This window comes from Cebus imitator, unplaced genomic scaffold, assembly GCF_001604975.1.
Source record: "Cebus imitator isolate Cc_AM_T3 unplaced genomic scaffold, Cebus_imitator-1.0 Scaffold598, whole genome shotgun sequence".
NCBI lineage: Eukaryota > Metazoa > Chordata > Mammalia > Primates > Cebidae > Cebus > Cebus imitator.
In genome coordinates, this window is record NW_016107913.1 from 323,989 (window position 1) to 336,495 (window position 12,507).

At 40.3% G+C, this 12,507-nt stretch overlaps 2 protein-coding genes across 3 annotated transcripts in view; both read right to left on the reverse strand.

Moving 5' to 3' along the window:
• The window catches only part of LOC108294688 (zinc finger protein 679-like), a 194,906-nt gene that overhangs the window by 127,970 nt on the left and 54,429 nt on the right, over nucleotides 1-12,507 (reverse strand). The gene's annotated exons all lie outside the window — the stretch shown is intronic.
• Nucleotides 1-12,507, reverse strand: part of LOC108294680 (isoleucine--tRNA ligase, cytoplasmic-like) — a 43,589-nt gene that overhangs the window by 7,201 nt on the left and 23,881 nt on the right. The window contains 3 exon segments of the mRNA XM_037734261.1: nucleotides 2,873-3,025; nucleotides 3,699-3,842; nucleotides 8,296-8,459. Coding sequence (XP_037590189.1) covers nucleotides 2,873-3,025; nucleotides 3,699-3,842; nucleotides 8,296-8,459 — 461 coding nt within the window.

Sequence of the window (12,507 nt, forward strand, 5' to 3'; positions counted from 1 at the left end):
CAGGATGGTCTCGATCTCTTGACCTCGTGATCCACCCGCCTCGGCCTCCCAAAGTGCTGGGATTACAGGCTTGAGCCACCGCACCCGGCCTGTATGTTTTAATTTTTTTTGTATTTTTGGTAGGTTGTATATTTCTACAAATTTATCAATTTTCTAGGTTATTCAATATGTTGACATTTAAATATTAGTAATATTCTCTCATAATTCTTTTTGTTCTGCTCCAGTTGTAATGCCACAGAAACAAAAAGCATTCGTTTTTTAAAATTTGTGTTACCTTATTTTTTTTTTTCTTAGGTAGTCCAGTTAAGGGTTTGTAACTTCGTTGGTCTTTTAAAAAATCTCATTCACGGCCAGGCGCGGTGGCTCACGCCTGTAATCCCAGCACTTTGGGAGGCCAAGGCCAAGGTGGATCACGAGGTCAAGAGATCAAGACCATACTGGTCAACACAGTGAAACCCATCTCTACTAAAAATACAAAAAAAAAAAACCTCCAAAAATCTAGCTGGGCGTGGTGGCACACACCTGTGGTCCCAGCTACTCAGAAGGCTGAGGCGGCAGAATCGCTTGAACCCAGGAGGCAGAGGTTGCAGTGAGCCGAGATTGCACCACTGCACTCCAGCCTGGTGACAGAGCAAGACTCTGTCTCAAAAAAAAAATAAAATAAAATAAAAAATAAATCTCAATCTTGATTTTGTGAATTTTTTTCTATTACTTTTCTATTCTCTTGTTTATCTATCTTTATTACTTCCTTCCTTCTGCTAATTTTTAGTTTCTTTTTTTTTTTTTTATTTCCTTGCAATATTAAGTTAGGTTATTTATTTGAGCTCTTTCTTCAAGCTCATGCTGCTGTAACAAAATACTACAGACTGGGTGGTTTAAGCAACAAATATTTACTTCTTACAGTTCTAGAGCTGGAAGCTATGAAGTCCAAGATTCAGGTGCCGGTAGACTCTGTGTTCATAAACGCCTCTTTCATATTTTCTGTGCTACATTCTAACTGACTTTTTACATCTATCAATCATCCATGTCATTAATTTCCTCTTCATCTGTGTCTAATCTACTCTTGCCCACTCACTTTGATATTCATAAGTGTGATGTCTGCATGTTCAATTTCATCATACAATATTAAGAATATTCATTTTCAATGATCAAGATTTAATAACTTTAATAATTTTTAGTGCTTCATTCAAGAACTTTTTTTTGAATGAATTGCATTTATTAGGAACAACACTGAAAACTCACAAGTATTTTGCACAGTTAACCCCAGGCCAGAGGACAGTTGGCAACCACATAGAAAAAGGATACCAGGACAGAGTCTATGGAGACAGAGGCAAGTGGATCATCTGAGGTCAGGAGTTCAAGACCACCCTGGCCAACATGGCAAAACCCTGTCTCTACTAAAAATACAAAAATTAGCTGGGCGTGGTGGTGGGCACCTGTAATTCCAGCTATTCAGGAGGCTGAGGCAGGAGAATCGCTTGAACCCAGTAGGCAGAGGTTGCAGTGAGCTGAGATAGTGCCACTGTACTCCAGCCTGGGTGATAACAGTGAAACTCTGTCTCAAAGAAAAAAAAAGATAAGAAAAAGAAAAAAAAGAAAGAGTAGAACAAAAATGGTAGAAATCAGGCAGAGTGTGGTAGCTCCTGCTTGTAATCCCAACACTTTGGGAGGCCAAGGTGAGAAGATCACTTGTGGCCAGGAGTTCAAGACCAGCCTGGACCTCTCAGTGACCACTGTCTCTATAAAAAATTTTAAAATTAGGGAAACTGAAGTGGGAGGATCACTGAAGCTCAGGAGTTTGAGGCTGCAGTAAGCTGTGATTGAGCCACTGCAATCCAGCCTGTGCGACAGAGCAAAACCCAGTCTCTCTCTAGCTCTCTCTCTCTCTCTCTCACACACACACATACACACACACACACACACACCACAAATACTGATACAGAAAGCCCAATAAACCCCAGGCTATCAGGTGTTACAAATAAAAGGATGGGATGGTAAAAGTTTTGAGTTGGGATGTCAAGAATGGCTATAAATAGAAAAAACAGATCCCACAAAGCGAAGCTGTCTGGGGAAATGACTGCAGTGGCAGCAATATTAGATGATAGAATGTGGAATATGTCAACTGATGACCTAACTCTTCACAGCACTACGTGTCTCAAGGAGAAAATGCAGGTAAGTATGTTTTATGAACTGTAAAGGGAAGTATCAGGGCAGCTGTAAGTTTCCTTCAAGGAACAAGTTGTTATTTTACAACTCTGATAATTTTGACTTTTGGGGAAGAAAACAATTTTAGGGTCAGCAAACATGCTAATTTACCTACAAGCATGTATTTTTAATAACATACCAATGTAGTTTTTAGATTTAGCAAGAAGTAATTATTCTTTTAATTGCTATTTAAAAATTGTATTTTGGCCTGGTGCGGTAGCTCATGCCTGTAATCCCAGCACTTTGGGAGGCCGAGGAGGGCTGATTACCTGAGGTCAGAGGTTTTGAGAACAGCCTGGCCAAAATGGTGAAACCCTGTCTCTACTAAAAATACAAAAACGAGCTGGGCGTGGTGTTGGGTGCCTGTATTCCCAGCTACTCAGGAGGCTGTGGTAGGAGAATCACTTGAACCCAGGAGGCAGTGGAGGTTGCAGTGAGCTGAGATTGTGCCACTGCATTCCAGCCTGGGAGACAGAACAAGATTCCACCTTAAAAAAAAAAAAGAAAAAAAGAACCAAAGAAAATTATATTATGGTAAATTTCTGGGGAAGGAATAACAAAAGAGAATAACAATAGTACTATCTCACACATTACGCTACAAATGGTTAATGGCATCAAAATCTACTTTCAACAAAAATAAAAAACTTACGGTCCATAATCCCCTTACCTTGCGTTTGGGTCTCATTCAGAAATAGCTTTAGCTTCCTGCTCCGAAGGCCAAACACTTTGGCTGCTTCATATAGAAGACCTTGGTGGGTGAGTCCATTCTGCCCAAGTGGGTTTTCAAGCAGGAGAGTACCCACTGTCCCCATTAAACACTCTATGGAAGAAAGAACAAACTGGATTAAATCTCGAGTTCACCTTCTAACTCCAACACAGGCGGCCACAGTGGACAGCTCTAACAGGCAGTGCTGAGACCAGCAGTGGATCCAGAAGCATGAGCGCGACGGCGGGAGATGCAGTCCTTGCAGAAACAGCCTTGAAGATTTCATAGAGGTGAAGGGGAAGGGAAAAAAAAAAAAAAAAAAAAAAAAATACCTTATATAAAAGCCCAGAAGCTTGGGGAACAGACACTTAGTACACAGTCAAGTGAAGAACCCGAAGACTTCAGTGCAAATGTGCAAAATGAGGATCCTAAATGATCAGGAAAAAAAATTGCTAAAATCTAGTCTGTTGACTCAGGCATGGAGGTACACAAGTTTTCAGAACATTTTACCCCAGAAAGAAAGTAAAATTAGAAATTAAAATGTTTTGGCACTTAAACAATTTAGTTGTAATTTTTGCCTAACCAATTTTTTCATTTTCTAACCATGCCAGATAGCCGAGGGTCTCTATGTGAACACATCAAAAGAAGAGTCTGCGGGTGCTCCCTAAAGCAGCATGGGAGCCCACACTTGAAAGCAATACTTTGAAGCCGACTAGAAACATGCACATATATACAGAACCTTAATGCCCAGCACCCCACACTCTGCCTGCTGTGAGGAGGCACATACCTTGTGGCTCTGCATTCAGGAGCTGCAGGTTGACATACTGACAAAGAAGAGTGCCAGAACTGTTGATCAGAGAGGGAGCCGATCCTGCAGTCACACAAAGTGTTTTTCCACTAAGACTCAGTAAGTCGGTTTGGTTTTGTATTTCTAAAAAGTAACAACGACAACAATTCTTTCAGGGTTAATGACAGTTCAAAACTGAAGTCATTTAATTTTTCCTATTTAACTATTAAACTAACATGTATCCTTTTACAACGATGCTTTCCACTTAATTTCTGTTTGTCAAAAGATATTGCCTTTTCTATAAAACCAGCCTTTAACGACACGTAAAGGTAGGAAATCTTAACGTTGCAGAATAAACATCATAATATTCATAATCTGAAATACAGGGCAAACTGTTTTTTCTATTTTAGTGTTTTCTCTTCATAATACAGCTCCTCTTACAATTTCCTCCTATATCAGAATCTCAAGCTTCACCATGAAAAGCTTATATTAAAAAATGATAATTACAGTCAGATGACATTTGACTCAGGAACAGATGTGGAAACAAGCAAGATGCACAGAACACATGCAGTATAATCTCATTTAGAGAACACTACACGTTGCTCGGGGATGCAGGCACAGGCAGATGACTGGTAACGGCTGTGATACAGGACAGACTCCAACTACTGAGCGGAAATGGCAGGTATGAGACTAGGCTGGGGCATTTGCTCAAGGAACAAGGAACTTGCTGCACCAGTGGCTAGATGCTCACGCTCAGCCTAGGCCCACATGGTCTCTTCTCTCAACCACAGGTGTGGCCTTGTAGGAAGTCTTCCAGGACTGGCTGACAGAAAGAAAACATTTTAGGGCTTGCTGTGTAGGGCTTTACCGCACAACACGCTGTGCCATCTGAAGTAGACAATTATAGTCTTACAGCCCTGTTCTCACTGTGGGTAGCCCTGAAGGATAGCGATGGGTGGAAATCCTCCCAATGGGAACAACTTCATTCAGTGCAGCTAGCTGGTCATTTTGCTCAGAAGGAGAAATAGCTAGGAGTAGATCTACACTGATTCGTGGACACTGGCCAATAGCTGGACTAAACGAGAATAGCCAGGGGCTCAAAGAACAGAATTAGAAAACCAGTGACATGGAAGTTAGGGCAAGAGGTATGTGGACAGATCTCTACAAACGGGCAGACTATGAATGAGCATCTAAAAATGAGTGGGGCTGGGCACAGTGGCTCACACCTTTAATTCCAGCACTCTGGGAGGCAGAAAGGGGAGGACTGCTTGAGGCCAGGAGATTGAGACCAGCCTGGGCAACACAGCAAGACCTCCTCTCTATAAAAAAGAAAAGAATTAGCCAGGCATGGTGGTGTGTATCTGTAGTCCTGGCTACTTTGGAGGCTGAGGCGGGAGGACTGCTTGAGCCCAGAAGTTTGAGGTTACACTGGGCGATGATTGAGCCACTGTACTCCAGCTTGAGCGACAGAGTGAGACCCTGTCTCAAAAAAAAAAAGAAAAAAAGAAAAAGAAAAGAAAAATTGGTGGACATGACCTATTCAGTCACTAGCCACTTCTGCCCTTGTCCAGTGGACTGATGAACAAAGGGCCACCAGGTTGGGAGGATGAATGACCATGGGCTCAGCAACATTACTTCCACTCCCCAAGGCTGATTGTGCTGCAGCTGCTACTACGTATTCCACTTACCAACAGCAGGAACCATTACTGAGCTTTCAATACAGTGTTACTGCCAGGAAAGAGGAGCCAGACCTCTGATGGCAGCCTGTTTGTACTGGACCGTTTGCATCATGGGAAAAGGCAGTGCTTTGGTCTTACTGGAATACACACTCCCTTTGGACAAGAATTTGCCACTGTCACCCATAACCCAAACCCACCATCCATGAACATAGAGAATGTCTCATTTGCTCAATTTGTTCCTTGAGCAAATGCCCCAGCCTAGCATTGCTTCTAACCAGGGAACTCATTTTTTAGCAAACAAGTGTGGCATTATGTATTAATATATATTAGTCAATTCTTATTTTTCTACTCTCTTACTTCCTTACCATATAGCAAAATATTTTAACAGGTTAACCTTATATCTCAGTAAAGTTAAAGAACAGAAAAGGGAGGAGGTATGACTCAGCTAGAAGAAAAATCAACAATACCCAAAGAAGGATAAGGTAACTTCCCATCTTGTTTTGGGTAATGAAGCTGGCATCTTTGAAGTTGTACAAGAAAGAGTTAAAAGCATGATTTTTAATGTATTAGGGTCTTTATTTGGAAGTTAAATATGGTTTAAAGAGCTATGTATAGATGTCAAGATCACAATGGGGTGAACTATGGTGGTTTCATCCTGTTTCAATGCAGCTAAGCTAAAACTACTTCCCAGGTTCTGTCTGGCCTGGTTCTGGGTAACAGCTTAATCACAGAGAAATCTGCATAGGATTTAGAAGGCAGAAGTTTATTAATAGTCATTATGCTCACAGGCTAACATGGGGCCTGGCACCCCTTGGCTTTCTCAGGTTGCTGTGGGTCTGTCGACTTGTTGGGTTAAGTGGGACAGTGCACAGCCCACGTTCCTGCCTCTACTCTTCTGGATTCCAGGCCAGGAATGTGTGCAACTCTCTGGCAAAGTGTACCAGCAGTTTCTTCTGTAAGACACCTGCCTGTCAGTGTCAGATGTGGTTAGACAGATGTGCACTCCAGCCTGTTTTTGCTTTTCTTTGCTTCTTATCCTACAGCGACTTTAGGCAGAGACCTAGCCTTCCGCTGACTTACCCACCACCTTGGTGGAACCTGGTGATGGGTAAGTCAGATGTAGACCTTTACTCAGTTTCTCTCACATTGCTTTTGTGTCTCCTGGCCCAACTTTAACGGATACAATAGCAAACAGTTTTCCAGTAGCTCCAACAATTCATAAGCCAGCAGTCAATGAGAGTTCCTATTATGTAATATCCCTGACAACACGTGATTCTGCCAGATTCTTCTAGTTTTTGCCAATCTGGTGGCAGTTAATAGTACCTCACTGTGGCACTATCTTGCAAGTTCCTGATTACTATTCAGATGCACCAGTTGTTCCTTAGCTGGCCATTTGCATTTCTTCTTTTAAGTTATTTAAAAGTTTTTGGGCCAGGTGGGGTAGCTCCCGTCTGTAATCCCAGCACTTTGGGAGGCCAAGGTGGGCAGATCACCTAAGGTCAGGAGTTTGAGACCAGCCTGATCAACACGGAGAAACCTCATCTCTACTAAAAATACAAAATTAGCCAGGCATGGTGAAGCATGCCTGTAATCCCAGCTACTGGGGAGGCTGAGGCAGGAGAATCACTTGAACCTGGGAGGTGGAGGTTGCAGTGAGCCGAGATTGTATCACTGCACTCTAGCCTGGGCAACAGAGCAAGACTGTCTCAAACAAAATTTTTTTAATGTTTCTGAAAATAAGCATTCAGATTTGTAAAGTGAGTATTAGTTTTCTGAGGCTGTCATAATAAAGTCCCACAAACTGGGGATGTGGGGAGTTGGAGGAGCCAGGGAATAAAAATAAAAGAAATTTACTGTCTCAAAGTTCTGGAGGTCAGAAGTCTGAAATCAAAGTGTGGTCAGATGTGCTCCGTCAGAAACCTGTAGGCAAATCTTTTTTTGCCTCTTTCTAGCTTCTAGAGGCTCCTGACAATCTTCACTGTTTCTTGGCTTGTAGCTGTGTGTAACTCCAATCTCTGCCTTTGTCACCACTGGGCATTTTCTCTGTGTGTCTCTATGTCTTCACATGGCCACCTTCTTATTAGGACAACAGTCATGCTGGATTAGAGGCCCATGCTACTGCAATATGACCTCACCCTAACGAATTACATCTGCAATAATCCTATTTCCAAAGGCCACATTCAGAGGTACAAGCGGTTACGACATATCTTTTTTGTCAGAGGTCACAATTCAATATGTAACAGTGGGAGAATGCATCTATAATTCTTTAAAATATTTTTCAGGTTTGCTTTATTGAGAATCCATGTAGTGAGATTCAGGCATTACATTTAATAAAGTTAAAACTCAGGTTGGGCGTGGTAGCTCACACCTGGAATCCCACCATGTTGGGAGGCCAAGGCAGGGGGATTGCTTAAGGCCCTGGGTTCAAGACCAGACTCAGCAACATAGTGTGACTTAGTCTCTCAAAAAAAAAAAAAAAAAAAAATTAAATTAAATTAGCCGGGCATGGTGGTGCATGCTTGTAGTTCCAGTTACTTGGGAGGTCAAGGCAAAAGGTTTACTTGAGCCCAGGAGGTTGAGGTTGCAGTGAGCTATGATTGTATCACTGTCCTGTAGCATGGGTGACAGAGTGACACCCTGTCTCAAAAACAAAAACCACCTCACCAGGGAGGACTCTGAAGCCTGAAGCCTACCAGCTGGCAAACAGGTGAGAGGGGAGGATTAGAGCCATTAAGTGCGGGCTTTTCAGTCACACCACACTGTGAGGAGGCATGATCAGACACTGCAGGCAGGCACTGCTGAAAAGCTGGGCCCTGACTCAAGATTAGCAAAAATGCAAAAGGTATGTAGTGCAACTGACAGCGAATTAAGACCTTCACCTCAAGTCAAAACACAGGCTCTTCTCACTTTCCACATACCTGTTTCATTATGGAAGACAGCCAGGTCTGCATTTTTCACACCAAAAATGCTACTGACAACACTCTTCAGTTTTAAAGGGTCCAACCTATCATCACCTTTTGGATTTTCCAGAAACAATATTCCACCTAAAAAGTCACAAAAATAAGACATCAGACAAGTAAAACTAAAATGTTAAATTTGGAGCAAAAGGGATACAAAGGGGTTCAAGCCCTAATTTTTTTTCCTTTTTCCCCAAATATATATCTATCTATCATCTATCTATCTAATCTATCTATATCTATCCATCTATCTAGATATAGATATCTATATCTATCTATATCTAAATAGACATATAAATAGATATCTATATGTATATATATCTATCTCCATCTTTAGTATGTGTTTTGGCATCCTTGTTAGATATGGTCCAGGCATAGAACTTGACCAGGCAACCTGTTCTTGTCTTTTTCTAGTTTCAAATCTTTGCATTTATGATTCTCATTTTTCATTTTGTGCCAATTGTAAATCCTCATGGCTCAGGTTGGTTAAAAATACTATCTGGCCCCTGAAGTCGATTTGTTCTGCACTTTAGATTTATGTACAGATATTTACTTTATTAATATGTTTGGACGTTTTGAGTTAATTGTAGAGCCAAATGCATGTAGAGAGATACCATGGGGCCCTTTGCCCAGTTTCCCCCAATGGTGACATTTTACAAAACTACAGTACATATCACAAACAGCATACTGACATTGATGCAATCCACCAATCCTATTCAGATTGCCTCAGTTTTACTTTTACTCATTGGGGCATGTGTACGTGTGGGTATGTTTAGTTCTATGCAACTTTATCACTCGTATAAAATCCTGTACCCATCACCATCATTAAGATACAGAGCAGTTCCACAACCGCAAGAATCTTTGTGTTGCCTTTTAATATCCACACCCAATTCCCTTCCAGGACCATTCCCTCCTTAATCCCTGGAAAATAACAGTCGGCATTTCTATAATTTTATCATTTAAAACATGTTATGTAAATGCAATCATAAAGTATGGAATGTTTTCAGACTTTTTTCAGTTGGCATCAATTTCTTTCTTTTCTTCTTTTTTTTTTTTTGAGATGGAGTTTAGCTCTGTCACCCAGGCTGGAGTATGGTAGCACGATCTCGGCTCACTGAAAGCTCCACCTCCCGGATTCAAGCAATTCTCGTGTCTCGGCCTCCCAAGTAGCTGGGATTACAGGCACCCACCAACACACCTAGCTAATTTTTGTATTTTTTCAGTAGTGACAGGGTTTCACCATGTTGGCAGGCTGGTCTCAAACTCCTGACCTCAGGTGGTCTGCCTGCCTTAGCCTCCCAATGTGCTGGGATTACAGGCATGAATGACTGTGCCTGGCCTCATCTGGCATAAATTTCTACAGATTAAAATGAGTTGCTGTGCTAATTGATAGTTGTTCCTTTTTATTATTAATGTGTTATGTGCTATGATATGGCTGTACCACAGTTTGTTTAACCATTTATCTGCTGAAGAATATCTGCGTTGTCTACATTTTGGGGCCATCATGAATACAAGTAGTATATACATTCCTGTGGCGGTGAACGTTAAGTTTTCAGTTCTCTGGAATAAACACATAGGAGCGCAACTATTGAGTCATTCAGAAAGCACATATTTAGTTTCTTGACAATGCCAAACTATCTTCCTGACAATGCCAAACAGAGTGGTCACACTGTTCTATAATCCCACCAGGAATGTACGTGAGGCAGCATTTGGTGCTGTAACTACTTTTAATTTTAGTCATTCCAAGGTGTCTAGTAAGATTGCAATGTGATTTCAACTTGTATTTTCCTAATGGCTAATGACATTAAATATTGTCATGTACATTTCTGTCATTTATATATTCCCTTTGGTAGATGTCTGTTCGTATCTCTACCCTATTTTGAAACTTGATTTTTCTTTACTGTTGAGATTTAAGAGATTTTTATATATTTTAGATATGTCCTTTGTCAAATATATTATTTACAAAGATTTTCTCCCAGTCTGTAGCTTGTTTTTCATCCTTTTACAGAATGTTCAGAGCAAAATCTAAATTTTCATTTAGTTCCACGTATCACTTCCCTTCTATGGTCAGCGCTTTTGTGTCAAGGCTTTAAAACTCTTTGTTTAATGTTGAAATGAAAAATCTTAAGACTTTTCCAAAAATACTAGTAGAACACTTTGGCCTCCTAGGCAAGCAACCTTAACTTATTCCATCTGCTGGAAATGTACTTTTGATCCAGCTATTGTTTCATAACATAGTGTGTTTTATAACATGTACGGCAGTATCCATTACTTTATGTTTACTGAGCACAGCAATACAACAAAAAACCTCATCTATTTATCTTTTTAGGATTCTTGTTTTTGTAAAGACTGCTGAACATACACATGCTATAAAAGTAGCTAACAGAGCAATGATGATAGCTAGCTTTGTTTTGTGTTATGTCTACTCAAAAATTGCTGCCCATTGGCCATTTACACCCTTAGGGTTTTGCTCATTTAGATGTTGACTATTTGTTGGATATGTAGATATTTTCCGAATAAGAGAAAATACTGAAGCATTAATAGTTGAACATAAATTATACTATGAGGAAGTATATGCTTCTACTAATCTGATTCATAGATTTGCCAATCTATAGAATGCTGATGTGACAGTTAAAACTAGAAAAAGAGAAATGACTATGTGAGGAAAAGACATGGTTTTGGTAAGGTGAACCTATTACGTATGAAGGATGTGTGTTCGTTAAGAGAAAAAGACTAGTTTTTATCCTAAAGTAGAATGACTTGTTTCACAATAAGAGTAAGGAAGAATTTAATCCAAAACAGTATGGCTGTAAGAAAGTTGCAGTAGGTTTGTGGAAGAGAAATCTTGGAAAAGGAATTTTAAGCGTGGTGAAGCTGGCTAAGATCTGAATGAATTTATAAGTTATCAAAATAATGAATCTTATTATCAAAAATCTTTGAGTTTTTTACTAACTTCCCCAAATCAAACTCTAAACTTAAATCTTTCCTTGAGCTAACTTCGGGAGCTTCCAGAGGGCCCCTAAAATATCTCAAAAGAATTTTCTTTCATCATGAAGAGAAACTGTAAACGAGTTACACTTATTTGATTATGTTAGATCTGTATGAGAAGCACTGTCAAATAAGAAATGATACTTAACCTTCTTTGAGTTCTATTTGTACAGATGTATTACTAATAATGTGTTCCAGGAACTGTGTGAAATTCCTAGAAATCTGACAGGTCTAATGTTATCAGTCACAATTCTAGTTACCTTAAAGTGCTGTACACCACAGAAATAACTCAACTTCCTTGTCAACTACAACATTACTATAGTGAACTCTCATCAGATATTTAACCATGGCCATTTAAAATCTTGTCATCCACAGATACTTGCTTTACTCCGGCACTTTCCTGAAAGTTACTGTGAGCAACTACGGATCTGAAGTGTTTCATCTTTGAGGAGATGCAATGGAAAGGACTCTGACAAGCACAGGTTTGTGTTAAGATCACATCACTGGACTGGGTAAGAATTCCCAGGGCTCTAGTGAAGTAATTAGCTAATTCATAATGCTGTCACAATGGCAATAACATTTCAACCTGAGTTTTGGAGGGGACACTCAAACCACAGCAGGATAGAAGAGACATTTTTACTATATTAAATCTTCCAATCCATAAACATGTCCTCCCACTTAGATTTTGTCTGATTTTTTTGATCACTATTTTGTAGTTTTTGGTATACAAATCCTAACACATTTTATTAGGTTTACATCTGAATATCTCTATTTTTTTTGTGGAGACAAGGTCTCACTCTGTAGCCCAGGCTGGAGTATAGTGGCATGATCACAACTCACTGCCGCCTTTATCTCCCAGGCTCAAGTGATCCTCCCACCTCAGCCTCCCAAGCAGCTGAGACTAAAGGTAACCACCACCACACTTGGCTGGTTTTTTATTTCTTGTAGAGATGGGGTCTCACTTTGTTGCCCAGGCTAGTCTTGAACTCCTGGGTTAAAGTAATCCTCCTGCGTGAGCCTTCTAAAGTGCTGGGATTACAAGCATGAACCACCACACCTGGCCTGGCATCTTTTTTTAAGTGACTGTAAATGAAACCATATTTTAAATTTCATTGTCCACTTGTTCACTGCTAGTATAGACTGCTAGTATGAAATAAAAATCATTTTTGTATGTTTATCTTATAT